General features: G+C 38.6%; 1 protein-coding gene across 1 annotated transcript in view; it reads right to left on the bottom strand.

The window, feature by feature from the left end:
* The window catches only part of ARPC3 (actin related protein 2/3 complex subunit 3), a 44,242-nt gene extending 21,479 nt beyond the window's left edge, over positions 1 to 22,763 (bottom strand). Inside the window, exons 1-2 of the mRNA XM_053701729.1 lie at positions 22,632 to 22,763; positions 19,579 to 19,678 (exon numbers count right to left, since the gene is read on the bottom strand). Coding sequence (XP_053557704.1) covers positions 19,579 to 19,678; positions 22,632 to 22,637 — 106 coding nt within the window. The 5' untranslated portion in view covers positions 22,638 to 22,763. The remainder of the gene's footprint in view (positions 1 to 19,578; positions 19,679 to 22,631) is intronic.
* Between the last annotated feature and the right edge of the window lie 1,104 nt (positions 22,764 to 23,867).

Here is a 23,867-nt window from a genome sequence, read left to right as displayed (position 1 = left end):
TAAATTCAGCTTTGTCAGCTTGTAGGCTAAAGTCCAAGGTATACTCGAGCAGTTTTACAGGGTTCATCTCATCAGTTAGAAGGAATTAGAATCATTTATAGTGCAGCCAGAGTCAGAGCAGACAAATTGTGTGGCCATTCTCGGGCACTCCAGGCTCCCCCCCCCCAAGCTGCTTGTTTTAATACACCTGGGGCCCTGAAGGATCCACTGAAAGGGTCAAGAAAGACAGACTTTGAGAATGTTTATTAATGTGTTGGAGGAGAGAAGGAGGAAGCAAATCCCACATCGTGTATCAGCAAATATGTAATCTCCCATATACTTGAAACTGTGCAGGAAAATATGACTTAAACAGCCTGTAACTTGCCATTACATATAGCACCCTTCTCCCCGGTTCTACAGTTATCAACTCTATACTCAAAGGAGTAAATATACATTGCTTCTCTATTTCTGCCTGTTAGAAGATAAAGGAGGAGGTTTGGCCTGTGATACCACTAAAGGACAGTACTTAGAATTCTTACACTCGCGTCAGTGACGCGCCAAAATGGCTGCAAGAAAGAATACTAAGGTAAACCCTCTAAGCAAACAATCGGCCTCTAGCCTCTTTTTCAGATCCGCAAAGGGGGATAAAGCCTCTGATATACAAGCACAGCATTCTGATGAAGAGAGGGATATGGATGAGCATCCCACAGAAGGGGCAACAGATACAAGGCCCATAACTAAGGCTGATTTGGTTCACCTGGTCTCCAAGCGGGACATAAATACGAACTTTGAGAAACTTTTGGAAAAAATGGAAAGCTTGCAAAACTCTGTGACCAATAGTATAGCAGAGCTGAAAAAGGAGGTAGTAGATTTAGGATCTCGGGTAAACACCCTAGAGGAAAGCGGAGACTCTATGGTAGATGGTCTAAATGAAATGACAGAAAAGGTCTCCTCCCAACAGGCGGACATTGACGATATATATGACAAGCTGGAAGATTTAGAAAATCGGAGCCGCAGATCTAATCTGCGGCTAAAAGGAGTTCCAGAATCAATTGGCCCTAAGGAGCTGAGTGCATATTTGCTCAACCTTTTTCATTCCATCACTGGCTCAGCTGGAGAGGAGAAATTCCAGATGGAAAGATCACATCGGGCACTCAGGCCCAAGCCTAAGGGGGAAGAACCTCCCAGAGATGTCATCATAAGGATGCTACGCTTTCAAGAAAAGGAAGAAATACTAGCTGCAGCAAGGAAGAACCCAACATTTAAGTATCAGGGCAATGTTATTCAGTTCTTCCAGGATTTATGCTTGAGGACACTACACAGAAGAAGCTCTCTTCGGCCTTCAACTTCTTTACTAAGGAAAAATCAGGTCCCATATAGATGGGGGTTTCCTTTTGCCCTCCACATAACGTGGGAGAACAAGTCATTCTTCATTAAAGAACCGTGGGAGATTCCATAAGTATGTCGTAAGCTAAAGATGGAGCCTCCGGATCTCTCACAACAGGGAGGTCCCTCAGATCAACTCAGTCAGGGGAATAAAACCCAACAGAAGCAATGGACCAGGATACCAGAAAAGAAACGGAAAACTTGAGGAGTTTGCGTCACATCAACAAAAGTTGAAGAAGAAAGACACATGTCCCTTATTTGGGTATACCCCCTTTTAGAGGGGAGGAACTCTATGTGATTACCCGAAGGTTATTAAAGAAAGGGACGATGGATAGATAAGTATACCAAAGCTGTATTCACTTTATGTTTCCTTTTTTCTTTCTTGTTCTCTAAGGAAATAAGGGTTGGAAAGTTTAATGTCTTGTAGGAGATGGTTGGGGGGATATGTTGATCACCATGTGGGCCCTTGAACTTTGGGCCATACTTGTAAGTTATGACACTATGTTAGTTAGTTAAAATACAATGTAACTGTTTATACCAGACAAAGTCTGTCTTCCAGTGAGGAAAAAGTAGAGTTATTTTATCACAATTAGTTGCTGATCCACTGACTATACTGTAAAGGAAAAAATGTAAATGACCTCTTACTGTCTTATTTGTTTCGGTACATTCTAATTACATACCTTGCCACAATAACTATTTATGAATGTAACTGCACTTAGGTACAATATGTGGGGGAGTCCTAAAAGGACCAAAACAGATTATGTTTTTGAAAATGTTTTTTATTGTTATTTAATGTGTTTTTTTTTTATATCAGGTGTTTCCTAGTAAGTATAGGATGGCAGAACAGGAGAGAAGACAAGGTGAGAGGGTGATTCGGGTGTCTGGGGACAAGGAAGTAGGAGGGGGGCCTCAGGGCGGTGAGAGCTTAGTTGAAGTGATAACTATATGGGACATTCTGAAAGGTATTGGGAGAAATGGCAATGTCACATAATTTAAAATTGATTTCTCATAATGTTAGGGGACTTAATACAGATAATAAGAGACGCACGGCCATGACGCACTACCTGAAACTAAAAGCAAACATTATTTTCCTTCAGGAAACACACTTCATTTCCCAGACAATACCAAAATATTGGTCGCACCAATTTCCACATCACTTCCACTCCACGACGGACGCAAAAAAAAGGGGGGTGACGATATTATTACATAAGTCATTAGACTTTATCCTGGACGATGTAACTAGAAATAAGGAGGGCAGGTTTGTAATTGTTCGGGGCACAATTCAGAATATCAAAATCACATTATGTAATGTTTACGCTCCTAATGAGACACAGAATACCTTTTTTCGGCAAATATCACATCATCTTACCCAGTGGTCACAAGATAGAGTTATTTTAGCAGGGGATTTTAATGTATCTATGTCCTCTTTCTCAGGGGGGGGACCCAAAGGGATGACGAGTAAACAACACAGGCACAATGCCATTATTAAGTCCATTAGAGAATCACTAGGAGCACATAACCTTATAGACTCTTGGACGGCAGTAGGTAATTCCAAACACGACTATACATACTACTTGCCGGCACACCAATCGTACTCAACAGACTATATATACACGTGAGTCAAATCATGACTCCTAACTTGATTGCATCAAGCACACAGCCGTGCGTTTGGTCAGACCACTCCTTAGTGACTCTGGAGCTATCGGGTATAATAAACTTCACACGACAAAGGTCGTGGACATATAATGCAACACTCCTTAGGAATCCAGAGATACATGAGAGAGTAACCAAAGCACTGAGGGAATACTGGCAGATAAACGAGGGGTCCACAAGCAACCCTCTAATGACATGGGCGGCACACAAGCCCTTTATGAGAGGCCTACTCATTAAAGAGAAGTCGATGTTGTTGAAAAAGTCATCACAATTAGTTAATGCCCTCCAGGGGGAGGTTGAGACACTTGAGAGAGAGCATAGACATACCTTATCAACTAAGATATATAAGACCCTCCAGTCCAAAAGACAGGAATTATCTAAAATCCTAAATGAATTCTCTATCCGAGTGGCTTTGAAATTGAGGGCGCACTATTATGTATATGCGAATAAGCCTGACAAATATTTGGCGTTTAAATTAAGGGAGAGAACTAAATTTTTTGCTATACCTTCAATTCAGAAACCAAACTTTTGCCCAATTTTATGAGGATTTGTATGATGGGAAAAAGGTGGCTTCGGGGGACCTTACGATACAAATTGACAATTTTTTAAGACAGGCTGACTTACAGGTAATCCAGGACTCTGACCTTATACAACTTAACGCGAAAATTACGGCTATAGAAATACTGACGGTTATCAAAGACTTGAAGACAGGGAAAGCAGCGGGCCCCGATGGTCTAACAGGGGAATACTACAAATTGTTCGGGAAGGATTTGGTAGGCCACCTACTTACATTCTGCAATGAAATCCTGGCAGTGGGGGGGAGCTCCCTAAAGAAATGCTACAAGCTAAGATTGTGGTAATACCTAAGGTGGGAAAGAATTCGAAACTTTGCCAAAATTATAGGCCTATTTCGCTGATAAATACAGATCTTAAAATTTTTACAAAAATTATGGCGAATAGATTGAAATTGATTCTTCCCTCCCTGGTGCATCAGGACCAGGTGGGATTTATCAAAGAGCGGGAAGCCCCAGATAATGTGCGGAGAATAGTGACCCTAATAGACTACTTAGCGAAAACCGAGACGCCAGCATTACTACTATCACTCGACGCGGAAAAGGCGTTTGATAGGGTGGACTGGAACTATATATTTAAAGTGCTAGATAAAATGGGATATCGGGGGGCCTTTATAAAAGCCTTAACAGCTATATATTCAAATCCAACGGCGGTGGTGGGTGCCGCAGGTTATACATCGAGGTCCATAGATATCTTGAATGGGACTCGTCAGGGGTGCCCACTATCGCCGCTCTTATTTGCCATTTGCATCGAACCGTTGGCAGCGGTCATTAGACAATCAAGAGAGATATCGGGTGTACAATTGGCGGGGGGAGACTATAAGATGACGTTGTTCGCCGACGATGTCTTGTTGACGCTGACCAAGCCCCTTATCTCTTTACCTAACCTATATGACATTCTGGGGAAATTTTCAGAGATTTCAGGATATAAGGTTAACATAGACAAATGCGAGGCCCTTCCGATCACCCTTCCCCCTCATACCAAAAAAAGATGGAATTGAATTTTAACATCTCATGGGCAAAGGTTCATATTACTTATCTAGGGGTGAAATTGAACAGGAATTTCTCAGATTTATACCAATTAAACTATGTCCCTCTCTATAAAGCTATTAGGAAAGACCTCAGTAATTGGAAAAAGGGCAGGTTCTCGTGGTACGGGAGACTGTCGGCTTTAAAAATGAATGTGCTACCTAGAATCATGTACCTCTTTAGAGCGGTACCGATTGCGGTACCCTTGACAGACCTGCAGGCCTTACAAGTAGATCTACTCTGCTTTTTAAGAGGAGATGGGAAAGCAAGAATAGCAGCACAAGTGTTAAAGCAGCATAGACAGGTCGGGGGGGTAGGAGTCCCGAATCTAGTAGACTACTACTATGCCTCTAGGTTAGCACAAACTACCATTTTAGAGAAAAATCTGAAGGAAGTCATTTGGCCACGAATAGAGGCTGATATAGCTGGATGTGAAAACCAGGCAGATATTTTGTGGGATCCCAATTTGAAAGCAAAAACGCTGACGTATAGATCCCCTGTAACATGTGAGACAATACACTTGTGGGACAAGTTTACTAAAACACTGAGACTGTACTCTACTCAAACCTTATTGATGCCAATGAAATTCTTAATGCCCCGGGAACTGAGGAAATCTGTGGGGAAATGGGAAAATAAGGGATTGTATAAGGTGGCGGACTTTCTAGATGGAAATACAATACATTTAATCAGATCAAAGATAAGGTCCAACCATATGTGGTACACTGGTTCCTCTACTTACAGATCTCGTCGGTTATCACTAAATACCTACCTAACAACACTAGCCGGTCCCCGACCATGTTGGAAAAGTTTTGCAAAAACCCCTCTAGAGGAAAGCATCTGATATCACAATTATATATATTGCTTCAGGAGATGGGAACTGCCTCTAAGTCTTCCCTGATGGGAAGATGGGAGACAGATATAGGGGAGACTAGGGAGAAGGGAAAATGGGATGATATCCTATCTGAGGTGGGTAGGGGAATGCTAAGTGCAGATATGAGAGAAAACTGCTTGAAAGTAGCTTTCAGATGGTATCTTACTCCTGAGCGGACAGCACACATGACTTCAGATAGGACAGGGACCTGTTACAGAGGTTGTAAGGAGAGAGTGACATATAAGCATATGTGGTGGGACTGTCCGAAAGTACAACCACTGTGGGTGCGGCTCTCGGAGTTACTCAGCAACATTCTAGACGAAAACATTTCACTGACGATAACTCAGGCACTACTAAACGAAAGAAAGAAATCGTTTAACTCAGCGATTAATACTTTCATTAAGACTCTCTGTACATGCTTACGGATATGCATAGCCAGACATTGGAAGGTGGGAGCGCCTAGTTGGGGGGAGGTAGTAGATAAAATTAAAGACACCTACACAATGTCAGAACTAGCAGCATGGTCTCAGGGATCTAATGAGCAGTTTCAAAAAATATGGTTTTACTGGATCTTGAGAAAGGATAACTTCTTATAGATTTGCTGACAGGATCAGATGTGAGAGGATAGAAGCTGAGGAGGATGGGAGAGGGAAATAATAGAGAACCCCGGACACCTGACACCCACACCTAAATACTTATGCAAAGACAATGTATTTAGCTAGCTGTTGATATAAGAGTATTGATTTTGCCAGGATTTAGCTATGAGCCTTGGAAACACCTGGGGGGGAGGAGGGGAGGGATTTTGTGGGAGTTATTAATGTTTTGAATACAATGTTTGAAGTTATGTTATTGGACTTGCAGGGATGAGATGGGGCAGAATCTTTATACATTGGACTATGGGAAATACAAAAAGAGACTTTTATGACATGTACCCGGGTTATGATTGTATGACTTTGTCCATCTCTAATCACGTTTTGTTCTGTATTATGTCCAATGGAAAATGAATAAAAATTTATTTCAATTAAAAAGTATAAAAAGTCTAGTTGGCACAACATTTTCCTCAGTTTTTTCTAACTCTCATAGGCTTTTTTTTTTTCCCTTTCTCTGTGGTGTTGGGGTTCATAAGCAGCTATAATGCAGTTTTAACAAAAAAACTAGATGAGTAATAATAATTTTTATAAGGATCCCCCCCCCCCCCTTTTCCCTTGCCGCACTGCCCGATGACCCCGGACCGCCCTGATAAAAGGGCTGTGCTAAAATGTTACCTTAGCCTGCCCCATGGTCAATCATTTTGCCTTATTCAATTATATATAAACTATAAAAAAAAGCAAGGTGCATGCACAATCTGTTTAATAGATTGTGCACCCTATCCTCCATCAGTGCGCTTGCAATGATTAGGTATAGTGCCCGTTTTTCTCAGTGTTGGTTTTAACTGCTGGACTGACTGAAATCAATCAATCTGCTTACACACAGTGTAAAAGCCTATATCGCAGAATTCCACTATTGCTCAGCAGCATGTTCTGCAAAGTCATTCTCCAGACTTTGTGTTTTGCGCATGCAAGACATGGGCACACCACTAGGTGTAGTAGGCATTTTATTCATGAACCAATATGTATATTATCAAGGGACTAATAAAACTGCTAAATGCATATATGTACTCAGAAATTTAAGGAGAAGGTACAATAATTGGTGCTCGGACAAAATTCCGACGGACAAAATGCCGAAGCACATTCGTCCGTCAGACATATGTCCGAGATACACTGCTTCCGACTGCACGCCGAACAGCACAATCACGTAATTGTCATCAGTTAAAAAGCGGAGAATTTAAATATATATTGTGGCTACTGAGGTAAAAAAAAAAAACAACACAAACACTTAAATAAATAAATTTAAAAAAAACATATCAAATTAAAAAAATGGAGTTCATAAAGACGTGTAAAGGAGGAAGAAAAATGTTATATGAAGGTTATGCATACATTGTAGACAAAAAAAAAAAGAAAATGTAACATATTGGAGATGTGAAAAAAAAAGGTTTTTGTGGAGGAAGGCTAAAAACCATTAATGATATAATTGAAAAAGATGCATCAAATCATTCACATCCACCTAATGCAGCAAGAATTTTATCTATGAAAACAATTGAAAAAAATAAAAGAAGTTGCTAAAAATTCAGAAGAAGTAACATCAAGCATAATACAAAATTGCATATCTAATTTCCCCCTTGAAGCAGCAGGAGCTCTACCTAAAAAATAAACTCTTGCCAGAATGGTACGTCGACAGCGAACAACACCAAATGGAAACATTTTAAATGATGATTTAAGAAAAATAACCAGAGGAGAAGATTTCATCATGTACGAAAGTGAAAATTTAATCATTCTGTCTACTAAAAAAAAAATGTATATCTTCTTTAAAAAAAAACAACACTGGCTCTGTGACGGAACATTTGACTCAGCTCCTTTAGGTTTTCAGTTGTATACAATACATGTTTTAATAGAAGATAACCATACCATACCATTAGTATACTGCATATCAAAAAATAAAAATCAGGAAACTTATAATTTAATTTTTAGTATTATAAAAGAAAAAAAACCAGATATCAATCCTATATCAATTACTGTAGATTTTGAAAGAGCAGCAATAAATTGCATGACAAATTTTTTACAAAATACAATAAATTTATGGATGCTTTTTCCATTTTTCCCAATGCCTGTGGAGAAAAATACAATCTTTGGGCTTAAAAATATGGTATAATAATGAAAAAAATGCTCTGATCATAAAATGCTTAGAAGCATTAGCATTTGTGCCAGTGGAAGATGTAGTTGAAACATTTAATGACTTTGTAAAATCAATAGAAAAACAAAACTAACATTTTATCAGTATTTTTAAATTATTTTGAAAAAAACATAATTTATGTAAGAACTTACCTGATAAATTCATTTCTTTCATATTAGCAAGAGTCCATGAGCTAGTGACGTATGGGATATACATTCCTACCAGGAGGGGCAAAGTTTCCCAAACCTCAAAATGCCTATAAATACACCCCTCACCACACCCACAATTCAGTTTAACGAATAGCCAAGAAGTGGGGTGATAAAAAAGTGCGAAAGCATATAAAATAAGGAATTGGAATAATTGTGCTTTATACAAAAATCATAACCACCACAAAAAAAGGGCGGGCCTCATGGACTCTTGCTAATATGAAAGAAATGAATTTATCAGGTAAGTTCTTACATAAATTATGTTTTCTTTCATGTAATTAGCAAGAGTCCATGAGCTAGTGACGTATGGGATAATGATTACCCAAGATGTGGATCTTTCCACGCAAGAGTCACTAGAGAGGGAGGGATAAAATAAAGACAGCCAATTCCTGCTGAAAATAATCCACACCCAAAATAAAGTTTAAAGAAAAACATAAGCAGAAGATTCAAACTGAAACCGCTGCCTGAAGTACTTTTCTACCAAAAACTGCTTCAGAAGAAGAAAATACATCAAAATGGTAGAATTTAGTAAAAGTATGCAAAGAGGACCAAGTTGCTGCTTTGCAAATCTGATCAATCGAAGCTTCATTCCTAAACGCCCAGGAAGTAGAAACTGACCTAGTAGAATGAGCTGTAATCCTTTGAGGCGGAGTTTTACCCGACTCAACATAGGCAAGATGAATTAAAGATTTCAACCAAGATGCCAAAGAAATGGCAGAAGCTTTCTGGCCTTTTCTAGAACCGGAAAAGAGAACAAATAAACTAGAAGTCTTTCGGAAAGACTTAGTAGCTTCAACATAATATTTCAAAGCTCTAACAACATCCAAAGAATACAACGATTTCTCCTTAGAATTCTTAGGATTAGGACATAATGAAGGAACCACAATTTCTCTACTAATGTTGTTGGAATTCACAACTTTAGGTAAAAATTCAAAAGAAGTTCGCAACACCGCCTTATCCTGATGAAAAATCAGAAAAGGAGACTCACAAGAAAGAGCAGATAATTCAGAAACTCTTCTGGCAGAAGAGATTGCCAAAAGGAACAAAACTTTCCAAGAAAGTAATTTAATGTCCAATGAATGCATAGGTTCAAACGGAGGAGCTTGAAGAGCCCCCAGAACCAAATTCAAACTCCAAGGTGGAGAAATTGACTTAATGACAGGTTTTATACGAACCAAAGCTTGTACAAAACAATGAATATCAGGAAGATTAGCAATCTTTCTGTGAAAAAGAACAGAAAGAGCAGAGATTTGTCCTTTCAAAAGAACTTGCGGATAAACCTTTATCTAAACCATCCTGAAGAAACTGTAAAATTCTCGGGATTCTAAAAGAATGCCAAGAAAAATGATGAGAAAGACACCAAGAAATATAAGTCCTCCAGACTCTTTACGAGCCTGTAACATAGTATTAATCACAGAGTCAGAGAAACCTCTTTGACCAAGAATCAAGCGTTCAATCTCCATACCTTTAAATTTAAGGATTTGAGATCCTGATGGAAAAAAGGACCTTGCGACAGAAGGTCTGGTTGTAGCGGAAGAGTCCACGGATGGCAAGAGGCCATCCGGACAAGATCCGCATACCAAAACCTGTGAGGCCATGCCGGAGCTACCAGCAGAACAAACGAGCATTCCTTCAGAATCTTGGAGATTACTCTTGGAAGAAGAACTAGAGGCGGAAAGATATAAGCAGGATGATACTTCCAAGGAAGTGATAATGCATCCACTGCTTCCGCCTGAGGATCCCGGGATCTGGACAGATACCTGGGAAGTTTCTTGTTTAGATGAGACGCCATCAGATCTATTTCTGGAAGCTCCCACATTTGAACAATCTGAAGAAATACCTCTGGGTGAAGAGACCATTCGCCCGGATGCAACGTTTGGCGACTGAGATAATCCGCTTCCCAATTGTCTATACCTGGGATATGAACCGCAGAGATTAGACAGGAGCTGGATTCCGCCCAAACCAGAATTCGAGATACTTCTTTCATAGCCAGAGGACTGTGAGTCCCTCCTTGATGATTGATGTATGCCACAGTTGTGACATTGTCTGTCTGAAAGCAAATGAACGATTCTCTCTTCAGAAGAGGCCAAAACTGAAGAGCTCTGAAAATTGCACGGAGTTCCAAAATATTGATCAGTAATCTCACCTCCTGAGATTCCCAAACTCCTTGTGCCGTCAGAGATCCCCACACAGCTCCCCAACCTGTGAGACTTGCATCTGTTGAAATTACAGTCCAGGTCGGAAGCACAAAAGAAGCCCCCTGAATTAAACGATGGTGATCTGTCCACCACGTTAGAGAGTGTCGTACAATCGGCTTTAAAGATATTAATTGAGATATCTTTGTGTAATCCTTGCACCATTGATTCAGCATACAGAGCTGAAGAGGTCGCATGTGAAAACGAGCAAAGGGGATCGCGTCCGATGCAGCAGTCATAAGACCTAGAATTTCCATGCATAAGGCTACCGAAGGGAATGATTGTGACTGAAGGTTTCGACAAGCTGAAATCAATTTTAGACGTCTCTTGTCTGTTAAAGACAGAGTCATGGACACTGAATCTATCTGGAAACCCAGAAAGGTTACCCTTGTCTGAGGAATCAATGAACTTTTTGGTGAATTGATCCTCCAACCATGATCTTGAAGAAACAACACAAGTCGATTCGTATGAGATTCTGCTAAATGTAAAGACTGAGCAAGTACCAAGATATCGTCCAAATAAGGAAATACCACAATACCCTGTTCTCTGATTACAGACAGAAGGGCACCGAGAACCTTTGTAAAAATTCTTGGAGCTGTAGCTAGGCCAAACGGCAGAGCCACAAACTGGTAATGCTTGTCCAGAAAAGAGAATCTCAGGAACTGATAATGATCTGGATGAATCGGAATATGCAGATATGCATCCTGTAAATCTATTGTGGACATATAATGCCCTTGCTGAACAAAAGGCAAGATAGTCCTTACAGTTACCATTTTGAACGTTGGTATCCTTACATAACGATTCAATATTTTTAGATCCAGAACTGGTCTGAAGGAATTCTCCTTCTTTGGTACAATGAAGAGATTTGAATAAAACCCCATCCCCTGTTCCAGAACTGGAACTGGCATAATTACTCCAGCCAACTCTAGATCTGAAACACAATTCAGAAATGCTTGAGCTTTCATTGGATTTACTGGGACACGGGAAAGAAAAAATCTCTTTGCAGGAGGTCTCATCTTGAAACCAATTCTGTACCCTTCTGAAACAATGTTCTGAATCCAAAGATTGTGAACAGATTTGATCTAAATTTCTTTGAAAAAACGTAACCTGCCCCCTACCAGCTGAGCTGGAATGAGGGCCGCACCTTCATGTGGACTTAGAAGCAGGCTTTGCCTTTCTAGAAGGCTTGGATTTATTCCAGACTGGAGATGGTTTCCAAACTGAAACTGCTCCTGAGGATGAAGGATCAGGCTTTTGTTCTTTGTTGAAACGAAAGGAACGAAAACGATTATTAGCCCTGTTTTTACCCTTAGATTTTTTATCCTGTGGTAAAAAAGTTCCTTTCCCACCAGTAACAGTTGAGATAATAGAATCCAACTGAGAACCAAATAATTTGTTACCCTGGAAAGAAATGGAAAGTAGAGTTGATTTAGAAGCCATATCAGCATTCCAAGTTTTAAGCCATAAAGCTCTTCTAGCTAAAATAGCTAGAGACATAAACCTGACATCAACTCTGATAATATCAAAAATGGCATCACAGATAAAATTATTAGCATGCTGAAGAAGAATAATAATATTATGAGAATCATGATCTGTTACTTGTTGCGCTAAAGTCTCCAACCAAAAAGTTGAAGCTGCAGCAACATCAGCCAATGATATAGCAGGTCTAAGAAGATTACCTGAACACAGATAAGCTTTTCTTAGAAAGGATTCAATTTTCCTATCTAAAGGATCCTTAAACGAAGTACCATCTGACGTAGGAATAGTAGTACGTTTAGCAAGGGTAGAAATAGCCCCATCAACTTTAGGGATTTTGTCCCAAAATTCTAATCTGTCAGACTGCACAGGATATAATTGCTTAAAACGTTTAGAAGGAGTAAATGAATTACCCAATTTATCCCATTCTCTGGAAATTAAATCTCCTGTGGTTATTCCAGAAGTTTTTCCTGTTCCTAATGCTATTTCTGAAGTAAATACCTTATCTAAACGTTTAGAATTAGTATCAAGAGGACCAGAATCCTCTATTTCTAAAGCAATTAGTACTTCTTTAAGTAAAGAACGAATAAATTCCATTTTAAATAAATATGAAGATTTATCAGCATCAATCTCTGAGACAGAATCCTCTGAACCAGAAGAGTCATCAGAATGATGATGTTCATTTAAAAATTCATCTGTATAAAGAGAAGTTTTAAAAGATTTTTTATGTTTACTAGAAGGAGGAATAACAGACATAGCCTTCTTGATGGATTCAGAAACAAAATCTCTTATGTTATCAGGAACATTCTGCACCTTGGATGTTGAAGGAACTGCAACAGGCAATGGTACATTACTAAAGGAAATATTATCTGCATTAACAAGTTTGTCATGACAATTAGTACAAACAACAGCCGGAGGAATAGCTACCAAAAGTTTACAGCAGATATACTTAGCTTTGGCAGTTCCAGCACTAGACAGCGATTTTCCTGAAGTATCTTCTGACTCAGATGCAACGTGAGACATCTTGCAATATGTAAGAGAAAAAACAACATATAAAGCAAAATTGATCAAATTCCTTAAATGACAGTTTCAGGAATGGGAAAAAATGCCAATAAACAAGCTTCTAGTAACCAGAAGCAAAGAAAAAATGAGACTGAAAAAATGTGGAGACAAAAGCGACGCCCATATTTTTTTAGCGCCAAATAAGACGCCCACATTATTTGGCGCCTAAATGCTTTTTGGCGCCAAAAATGACGTCACATCCGGAACGCCGACATTTTTGGCGCAAAAGGATGTCAAAAAAATGACGCAACTTCCGGCGACACGTATGACGCCGGAAACAGAAAAGATTTTTTGCGCCAAAAAAGTCCGCGCCAAGAATGACGCAATAAAATGAAGCATTTTCAGCCCCCGCGAGCCTAACAGCCCACAGGGAAAAAGAGTCAAATTTTTTAAGGTAAGAAAAAATGATTGATTCAAATGCATTATCCCAAATATGAAACTGACTGTCTGAAAATAAGGAATGTTGAACATCCTGAGTCAAGGCAAATAAATGTTTGAATACATATATTTAGAACTTTATAAATAAAGTGCCCAACCATAGCTTAGAGTGTCACAGAAAATAAGATTTACTTACCCCAGGACACTCATCTACATGTTTGTAGAAAGCCAAACCAGTACTGAAACGAAAATCAGCAGAGGCAATGGTATATAAATAAGAGTATATCGTCGATCTGAAAAGGGAGGTAAGAGATGAATCTCTACGACCGATAACAGAGAACCTATGAAATAGACCCCGTAGAAGGAGATCACTGCATTCAAAATAGGCAATACTCTCCTCACATCCCTCTGACATTCACTGCACGCTGAGAGGAAAACCGGGCTCCAACTTGCTGCGGAGCGCATATCAACGTAGAATCTAGCACAAGCTTACTTCACCACCTCCATAGGAGGCAAAGTTTGTAAAACTGAATTGTGGGTGTGGTGAGGGGTGTATTTATAGGCATTTTGAGGTTTGGGAAACTTTGCCCCTCCTGGTAGGAATGTATATCCCATACGTCACTAGCTCATGGACTCTTGCTAATTACATGAAAGAAACCTGGATTGGCGAACTACAACAAGGTACAAGAAGAAAACCTACTTTCGATATTACGATGTGGAACACTTTTGAAAGAACAAAACTAGGTTACCTAGAACAAACAACTCTCTAGAAGGATGGCACAGAGCATTTGACCAACGTATGTCTATAACCCACCCAAGCATTTGCAGACTAGTTTCAAAAATAAGAAAGGAACAAGCAGAATGGGAGTTAACAATTGAAAAAATTGATTCTGGAGTTGAACTGAGAAAACAAAAACAAAAAATATGAAATCATAAACAACAGGATAATGAAAATATTAGAAAAATACAGTGAATACTCAAGATTAGACTTTTTAAAGTCAATAGCACATAATATATAAGATTTACTTAAATAAATCAAGATACATTCGGCCTAGGGCAGATACGATCCAAAATTTTCTGTTACAATCAGTGACTCGGGCGCCGCAACTGCCTCTGGGAACCTATCCATGGGTCCCTACCCTCACGATGTACTTTTAACACATAATATAATTATAAGTATATATATATATCAAAGAAGATTATATATATTTATGTTATATATAAGTTGATTTAATTGTCTTTTGTCAGTACACTATTAAAAATGTTTTAGCTAAAACCGTGATTTTTAAGCTTCATTCCCAACCAGCAGCCGGATAAATGTCTTTCGGAATATTATCCGTCGGACAAATGTCCATCGGACAAGCGTCCGTCGGAAAACAGTCCGGCCACGCAATAATTATGCACACCAGGCAGCAGCACAGTAATCTGATCCCTGCTGAAAACAGACGCGCATTTATTGAGTGCTGGTCCGTATGCACACTAGCAGTGACATCATTGTGGGGGCCGATGCATGCATACTGCGCTGCTGGAAGTGCGAGCAGAATTGCCAGAAAAAACAGTACTGGGTATTGGTAATGAAATATAAAAACTGAATTTTCAACAACAAAAAATTAAACTTGTAAAAGGAACTATGTTGTTGGACCGGCAATAGCCTATGTAATTAATCTAAAGCATTTAAAAATGATTTTTATATTGGGTAAACTGTCCCTTTAAACTTTTGACTAGAGGATGAGTAAATCATCTGGGGATGTTTTAGATATTATGAGATTGTTGATAACTAGTATTTTTTACCAACATGCCCTAAATTGTTGGAAATGCCATACAGGTGGCAAATCAAATAAACTGTTTCACAGTGCAAGATAACATTTTAATGATTCCCTAAAGCTAAGATTATACTGGTAGGGGACTTTAATGTCACACCAAACTCATACTTGGATAGAAGGAAAGTGGGGGCTCGAAGTGGGGAGATTAAATTCAAATCTGCTCAATTGAACTTCGAGAAGAAAATATTTAATCTACTCCATAACTCACTAAAATTAGTTGATATATGGAGACTATTGAATCCAAATAGTCTTGAATACACGTGTTGTTCTAAAACTCACAATACGTTATCAAGGTTAGATCTTTTTTTGATCTCAGATGCATTAATCTCTAAAGTTGAGAAATGTAGCATTGGAGATTTTAGTCTATCAGACCATGCTCCGGTTACTTTATCTATCGCGGGAAAAAAGAAGTTCTCATTCAATTCTTTCTTCTTTCCAGCTTATCTGCGAGATTCCACCAGCTTTAAAGACTTTTTAATTAAAGCCTGGGAAGACTATAGCTCGTTTAATAGCCACTGCAGAGGGGATGTCCAGCTTTTCTGGGAAGCTGCTAAAGACTATCTAAAAGCGGAAATCTCTAACTATGTGGCAAAGGTAAAGAAAGAGAACATGAGGAAAGATTTAGACCTCTCAGATAAAGTGAGGGAGGCATATATCTTGTTTAGGGAAAGACCCTGTAAATTGAATACAGATAAATACTTCCAGGCAAAGAAAGAAAGAGAGACGTTCCTTCTGGGAGAGGCACAGATACTCTCATATAAGAGTAGTGCTAGATTTGCTAAATATGGAAATAAAGTTGGCAAATATATGGCCTCTCTGTTTAAAAGACAGTCTAGGAGGAAATCAATAGCAGCAATTAGAGAGAAGGATCAAGTATATACAGATCAAGGCCGAATACTGCAATTATTTCAGAGGTTTTACATTAACTTATATACTTCACAATGTCCTGACTCAGAAGACATTAAAAATGTTTTGGAAGATATCAATTTCCCAAAAATTACAGAAGAGGATAGTGAGGGTCTGAATCGACCAATAACAGAGAGGGAAATACAAAAAACCATCAATTCAATGGCTAGAGGAAAAGCTCCTGGCCCAGACTGTTTACCGGTCGAATTTTACCAAATCCTGCGAACAGAGATAGGCCCGGTACTGACCGATCTATATAATACATATTATGGAACAGACAAACAAATTTCGGAGAACTTTAAGAGGGCCAATATAATCTTAATTCCAAAGATCAATAAAGATCCTTCGGATATGACTTCATATAGGCCCATTTCACTTCTCGGCCTTGATTACAAGATACTGATGAAACTTCTGGCGGAAAGACTGAAATCTTTGTTACCAGCGATAGTGCATCAGGACCAGGCAGGCTTCGTTATGGGGAGAGCGTCTGAATTTAATGTAAGGAAAATTCTTCAGGTTATCAACCGGTTTGGGGGAGACTGTACTGCCCTGCCAGAGGCCTTTCTGCTATCCTTGGATGCAGAGAAGGCCTTCGACAGGGTGGAATGGCTCTTCTTGATCCAGGTCCTAGAGAGATTTGGATTTAGGGGCCTCTTTAGGGATTTTATTGTTAAAGTATATTCAGATATTAAGGCCTCTTTGTTGATTAACAACTCTATGTCTAACTCATTTATGCTAACTAGAGGCACCCGTCAGGGATGCCCGATGTCTCCGTTATTGTTTGATCTTATAATAGAACCTCTGGCTATCAAATTAAGGAATATGTTGATCGGAATAAATATAGACCAGGTAAAATTTAAAACTGCTCTATTCGCAGATGACCTTCTGCTATTTGTTGCTGAGCCAAGAAAACAGATTAGTGCTATTATTAATCTGCTTGAACAATATGGTAGAGCCTCAGGGTATAAAACAAACCTTTTGAAGTCCAAAATCTTGTGGCTGAAGCACGATTCAGGGGAAGCACAACCCTTTCAGTTTATAGAAACGAACTCGCTGGAATATCTGGGTTTGAAGATCTCTGCTAATACAGCAGATTGGTATAAAGATAATTTTGTATCAATACTGAGGGATAGCAGAGAAAAATTAAAATCATGGGCCTCACTCCCGGTTTCACTTACAGGTAAGATAGCTCTCTATAAGATGTTTATTGTCCCTAAGATTCTGTATACTTTGAGGATGTTTCCTCTCTTAATTAATAAGACTGATCTACGTCTCTTTAATCAAGCTCTGAGAGCATTTCTTTGGAGCGGGAGAAAGCCAAGATTGAAACTAGCCAAGTTATATCAACCCTATTTTAAAGGCGGGCTCGCTTTACCCGATCTAGAGAGATATAATCAGGCTGCGATCTTAAGATTCCCTATAGATTGGCTAACAAGATCCTTTGTATACTCGGATGAGATTCTCGAGAATCAAGTTTGTACCCCGCTCTCCTTAAATTATATCCTATTTGCTTCAAATAAAGAACTAGGAAAGAGATTAATGGAACACCCTTTGTATAGAGATATAATAATAGTCTGGAGAAGGTTAACTAAATCGATTGGAATGAGGCAGAACATCTCAAAATGGTTGCCGATAACTGGCAATACACACTTTCCTTTAGGCAATATGGTGGACATTTTTGAAAAATGGTCACCAGGGAGACCACTTATAGTGAAAGACTTCTATGACTCTGAGTCAAATAAAGTTTTCACATTTGATAGATTTCAAGAGATTTTTCCGGAAGTTCAGAAAAAACATATATTCTATTTTATTCAAGTAAAAGGCTATATCCTTAAACTAGTGAATTTGGATCCCCAGTTGTGGGAACAACATCCGCTGGTTGATCTGGTAAAAGGTTAGGAAGGGATTATTATCCTTTATCTATAAATTTTTGGTATCCCTGGAAGAAACATCGGTTCTAGCAGATTTGACTTCCCAGTGGTTAACACTGGTTGACTCTCCTGATCTTGAAACATTACTCTTAAAGAGTGTAAAAACTGCACAGAGGCTGTTTTCTTCGTCTTATTATAGGGAAATTCAATTTAGGGTGATACACAGAGATTATTTAATTCCTCGGAGAGTGGCCAAGTGGAACAAAACTGTGTTTAATATCTGCTCTAAATGCCACTTTCATGACCCTGACTTGATTCATCTAGTCTGGGGATGCCCTAAGGTAAATCAATTTTGGATGAAGGTAGAATATTTTCTCTCTAATATAGTAAAAAAAAAAAGATCCAGCTAACACGAGACTCTATCCTTTTTTTAAGATCGCACACCGCTTGGGATAAAGATGTTGATTTTATAATAATAGCATTAACAATTATTAGAACACTTCTCTTTAAATATTGGATTTCTTGTAAGACACCCACTATCCCAGAAGTGAGGAAAGCACTATTAGACTCATCAATCAAAGCAGCATATGAATCAAAATTGGAGAGGCCCTCAGGAGAGAAATTCTGTAGAAGGTGGAGAGTTTTCATGGGCTTTCAGGGAAACGACTTCGTACAATATATAGAACAAATCATTAACATTAAATTAGATTAGGGGTGGGGGGATACTGGGGGGCGAGAGAAGAGAGGGAATATTCTTCATTACTACTACCCTTTTTTTTTTTTTTTCTTTGAGTTGTCCAGGAAAGGGTCATGGCTACCTGGCTTTTGTCCCTTTCTATATATTGTTTCTTTTATGCTGTAATCTCCATGCATGGAGAATTGTGTGTTATGTGTGTGTTGTTTGTATTTGTCTTTTTTGTATAATAAAAATTTAAAAAAAAAAAAAAAAAAAAAAAAAAAAAAAAAGGAATATAGTTTTCTTTTCTGCAAATTATAATACACATATAATGGTGTGAAATATACCCACTATATACATCATGATAAAGTTGTTAAAAAAAAAAAAAAAAAAAAAAAAAAAGGTTTAATAGGTGGAATCTGAACAATACAGAACAGGACTTTTTACTAACCATATACTTTACACAGTGTCATAATTGTGCCACAACCAGGGTAATTTGAAATAAAAGATTTTTATTTGCCTCATTTAAGGTGGCATTATTTTAAAGCTTCAGGATAGACTTTACACTTCACTTGTTTATGTGATAAACTGTTTCTGTTATCTATATCTTTTGTATACCTTACATAGCAAGAAAGTTGGCAAGCATATATCAAGTTTCTTGCAAGCTGAGGCCTGCAAACTGCAAGAATGTGATTAAAATACCTGAATATAAGAGTGTGCACTTACTTTCTCTGGGGGCTGGTCCTTTGAATTGACTTCTGATTGGTAGCAAAGCCATGTTTCCAGTTAGCTTGGTGTCAGGTTCCATTAATGTTGAATGATAAGCCTGTAATAGAGAGTAGCTTTTAAAAGGGACGGCCTACCATAGAATTGTTATTGTTTTAAAAGATAGATAATCCCCAGTTTTGCATAATCAACACTGTTATATTAATATACGTTCTACCTCTGTGATTACCTTGTATCTAGGAACCTTCTTCCAGCCCCCTGATCACATGACTGTGACTGTTTATTATGCATTGTCTTGCATTTAGCATTGTGTTGTGCTAAATCTTAAATAACCCCCTGTGCCTGAATACAGTGTTATCTATATGGCCCACATGAACTATCAAGTCTCTTGTTGTGAAAAGCAATTTAAAAAGCATGTGATAAGAGGCAGCCCTCAAAGGCTTAGAAATTAGCATATGAGCCTACCTATGTTTAGTTTAAACTAAGAATACCAAGAGAAAAAAGCAAAATTTGATGATAAAAGTAAATTGGAAAGCTGATTAAAATTAAAAGTCCTATCTGAATGAAAGTTTAATTTATACTAGACTGTCCCTTTAAATGGATAGAAGTGTCAAAAATGAAATGTGCATAGGTGCACTTAAATTTTAAACAAGCATTTAAAGCATACGCACATATCCTGTGAGGGCTTGTGCACCAGTATTCAAGCTCCGCACCTTCTCAGAGAGCTGGCAGGTGTAGTGTCTGAATACTGGTGCACAGCCCTCTCACAGGATATGTGCAAATGCCGCAGAAAAATAGTAATAACTTTTACTAGAAGCATTTTTGTTAATGAAGTATATAGCAAAAATGCTTATATTGCAAATTGAAATGCACATTTCCATCCCTTTAACTTTATAAATGCTAAAACAGCCAAGCCCTTATTTGTCCTTAACGAGATCTGAAACCCAATTGTTTTTCTTTCATGAATTTACTTCTATTATCACGTTTTCTTTGTTCTATTGGTATCTCCTTGTTGAAAAACAGGAACGTATGCTTTGAAGTTGGACCATTATCTGGCAGCAGTTTTTGCAAGAGCACTATATGGAAGCACTGTTTCCTGCCATGCAGTGCTCCAGTTGTCTACCTACGTATCTCTTCTTCAACACAGAATATAATGGGAACGAAGCAAATTTGATAATAGAAGTAAATTGAAAACCTTTTTAAAACTGTATGCTCTGTCTGAATCACAAATTATTTTGGGTTTCCTATCCCTTTAATATTTCTAAATAGGCTGTATCAAAATAAAGATGTCTCAAATGTATTTGTGCAGATAGATAATTACATCTATATATAGCTACTATCTATCCAGACACACACAAACACCAATCAGCACACAGTCTCAAGAACATAGGCCGCTCCTAATGATCCACGTTTTGTACATTGAGCAAATTTATTTTTAGAGGTTGTTTTTTTTTTTTTAATTTATAACAATTGTGTCAGGTAAGCCACAAGTTCAAGAAAAAGGTTTCATACAAGGAATGGTATGAACACTTAGGGCTAGATTTATTAAAGCCCTACGGCTGCAAGTTCTCACAAGAACTTGCTCGCCGTAATTTATCAAGCTTTCCCTAACCTCTTCGCCACCTCTAAGGTGGCGAAATTCAATCTCCTCGGTCTAGTCAGACCGAGGAGATTGACAGCTCCTGCCCGCGCATGATTAGCTGTGCGTGGGATTGCACGAGCGAGGCAAAATTGCTCTCGTGTGCAATGGCGAAAACCTGCAGGTAATTTCGCCCCGCCACAGGCGAGCTGAGGCGTACAGGGGCGCGTATACGCTCCCTTGTCTGCCTCAGCTTTAATAAATCTAGCCCTAAGCATGACCATGGTCAGTCTAAGATCCTGAGTTGTACTCTACATATAGCAAGAAGCAAATCCCAATGCTATTAGCGCTCCATTATAAAATATTAGACAAACATATTAATTACATATTAACTGAACATACTCAGACAGAATGGTGTTTAACGGATCATTAAACTCAAGATTTTAACAATGTATAGAATGTTTTGTTATTTAAAATATTATTGCAATATAAATTCAATATTTATTTTGATGCCTTTTTATGTATAATACATCTAAAAAGGATCAAAAAATTTTTTTTTGCAAAAGCATGAAGACATTTGCCAACATATTAATGTAGTGTGACTAGGAATATTTAGTCATCTTTTTTTGCATGCTGCTGTCTGCAGTGAAAATGAATTAAACTATTGATTTACACTGGATTTTCTAATAAATTAATACTTCTCTAAACAATTGTATTGTAATGACAAAATACTTAGATAAACTGTACTGATTTAATAAAACCATCCACAATTTCAGTTTTAAATAACTACATATGCTGAAAAGCAACTACCTAAAGTTTACTATTTTAGGAGCTATAAAATACAGTAATGACTATGCGCAAGCTCTAATGTTGTCTAGTTTGCACAATAAACCACTTCCTGTATTACACTTCTCTTTTTGTAGAACCTATGAATCAGAAACCACTGGAAGTTAAAAGCATATTTCAAACAGTAGTTAACTCGTTAAGGTGCGGTAAGATTTTAGGGTGTGTGTTACCTGTGTCTCATAACCCCATGGCAGTCAAGAGGAATGGAATGCATTCTACTCCCTAGCACTCAAGGGGTTAATACGAGATGTTTTAGCGCTGTATGTACAATGTAAGCATTCCTGTGCTACACATTGATCTTATACAATTCACTACGCATTATTGTTTTTACATTACAGCTTATTGCAGGTATGATTCCATGACAGTTACTGTTCCTTATTATGAAATGGTAACTGACACACAATGTATTCAACACAAAACCTGACAGAAGTGTCGCTGCAATGTTACTGTAGCCATTATATCCCCGCAAAAAAACGAGCGATGTTAATTACACATACTTCTACAATACGTGCAACCTCCTCAGGGCCTAGCTCCCTGTGAGAAGCCTCCATACTCGTCAAGCTCACCAGCCTGAAACAGGAGCTCCTCTGTAGAGAGGCTAACGTAACATGCCAGGCTGAACACTCACCGGCATGATGATGGTTCGGGGGCTGCAGAGGTGAGAAGATCCGTGTAAGGCTGCTGGACAGTGGACACAGCTGCTAGGTACTTCCGCTGTCCCACCCTATGCTGCTGAAGCAGGAAATGAGAGGTGCGCTATTCCGCTACCAGACGCTAGAGGGAATAAACTTTAAAGTATGACAAACCTATGCAATACTACAATCTGCCATTAGATGGAGCGTCTACACCAAAGTCTGGTCAAAGTTGAAGTTTTGCGATGATGCTCTGTTTGCAGTGGTAGATTCCTCACTGGCACTCCACTCCAATGTCATTAGTGTCAGTACTAATAGCTGCTGTTATTCTAAGGAACACACTTATTACAGCTGACATCTCTCCATTCATAAGTGGACAATATACTGATTTAGATACAATGAAATCACTGGAGACCTCAAAGAGCTGAATATCTTCATTCAAGTACCATGCTACTGATCCCTCGGTGAATGCCAGGTTTCCCTTAAAGGGATACTCAAGTTAAAATAAACTTTTATGATTCTGAAAGAGCCGGCAGTTTTAAGACACTTTCCAATTTACTTCCATTACCAAATTTTGCACAGTCTTTTAATTATGTATTATATTAAAACGAACATTTTTGGCAAAACATAGGAATACTTTTTGAAACATTCTCTTTTAGATATAACTAAAAATAAGGAGTATTATGTAAATTTGAGGGTTTTGGTATTTAAAATATAATTAGCAGAGAGATTGGTGTTTCTACAGTAGCACACTCTTATGATAGGGTGACCAGATGTCCCGATTTTAGGGAGACTGTCCCCGGAAATGTCCCCAGGAAGACGGTCGGAGCCCCGTGCATATTAGATGTGTTCGTGGGAAGTTGATAGATTAAACTGTTTTAGACACTGATTTGTTGTGTAGAGCTACAGCAGCGGTTCCGCTTCCCTTGGATACTTCACTGCTGGCGCTCACAGCGCAACTGAAGCTAAAAGCTTCGGACCCCTCTCTATAAAGATTGTGAGGTGCTGCATGGGGTTGGCAGCCCCGCTTTGCAAGGGCTCAAAGGTGCAAGATAAGTTCTCATTGGCTGTTAGTGTTTAGTTAATAGCGGAAGCATGTTATATATGTGCAGGCGCAATAGAATTGAGAGTCTGAGCCCTTGTTAGGTAGGTCTAGTATGTTAAATGGTAATGTTTAGAAGTACATGATAATCTTTCAAAGATTTTGATTGGGGAAAAACTACAAAGTAGAG

The sequence above is a fragment of the Bombina bombina genome, chromosome 2 (assembly GCF_027579735.1).
Source record: "Bombina bombina isolate aBomBom1 chromosome 2, aBomBom1.pri, whole genome shotgun sequence".
Classification (NCBI taxonomy): domain Eukaryota; kingdom Metazoa; phylum Chordata; class Amphibia; order Anura; family Bombinatoridae; genus Bombina; species Bombina bombina.
The sequence above is the reverse complement of the archived record's forward strand: the minus strand, read 5'-3'. Positions and strand labels throughout refer to the sequence as shown.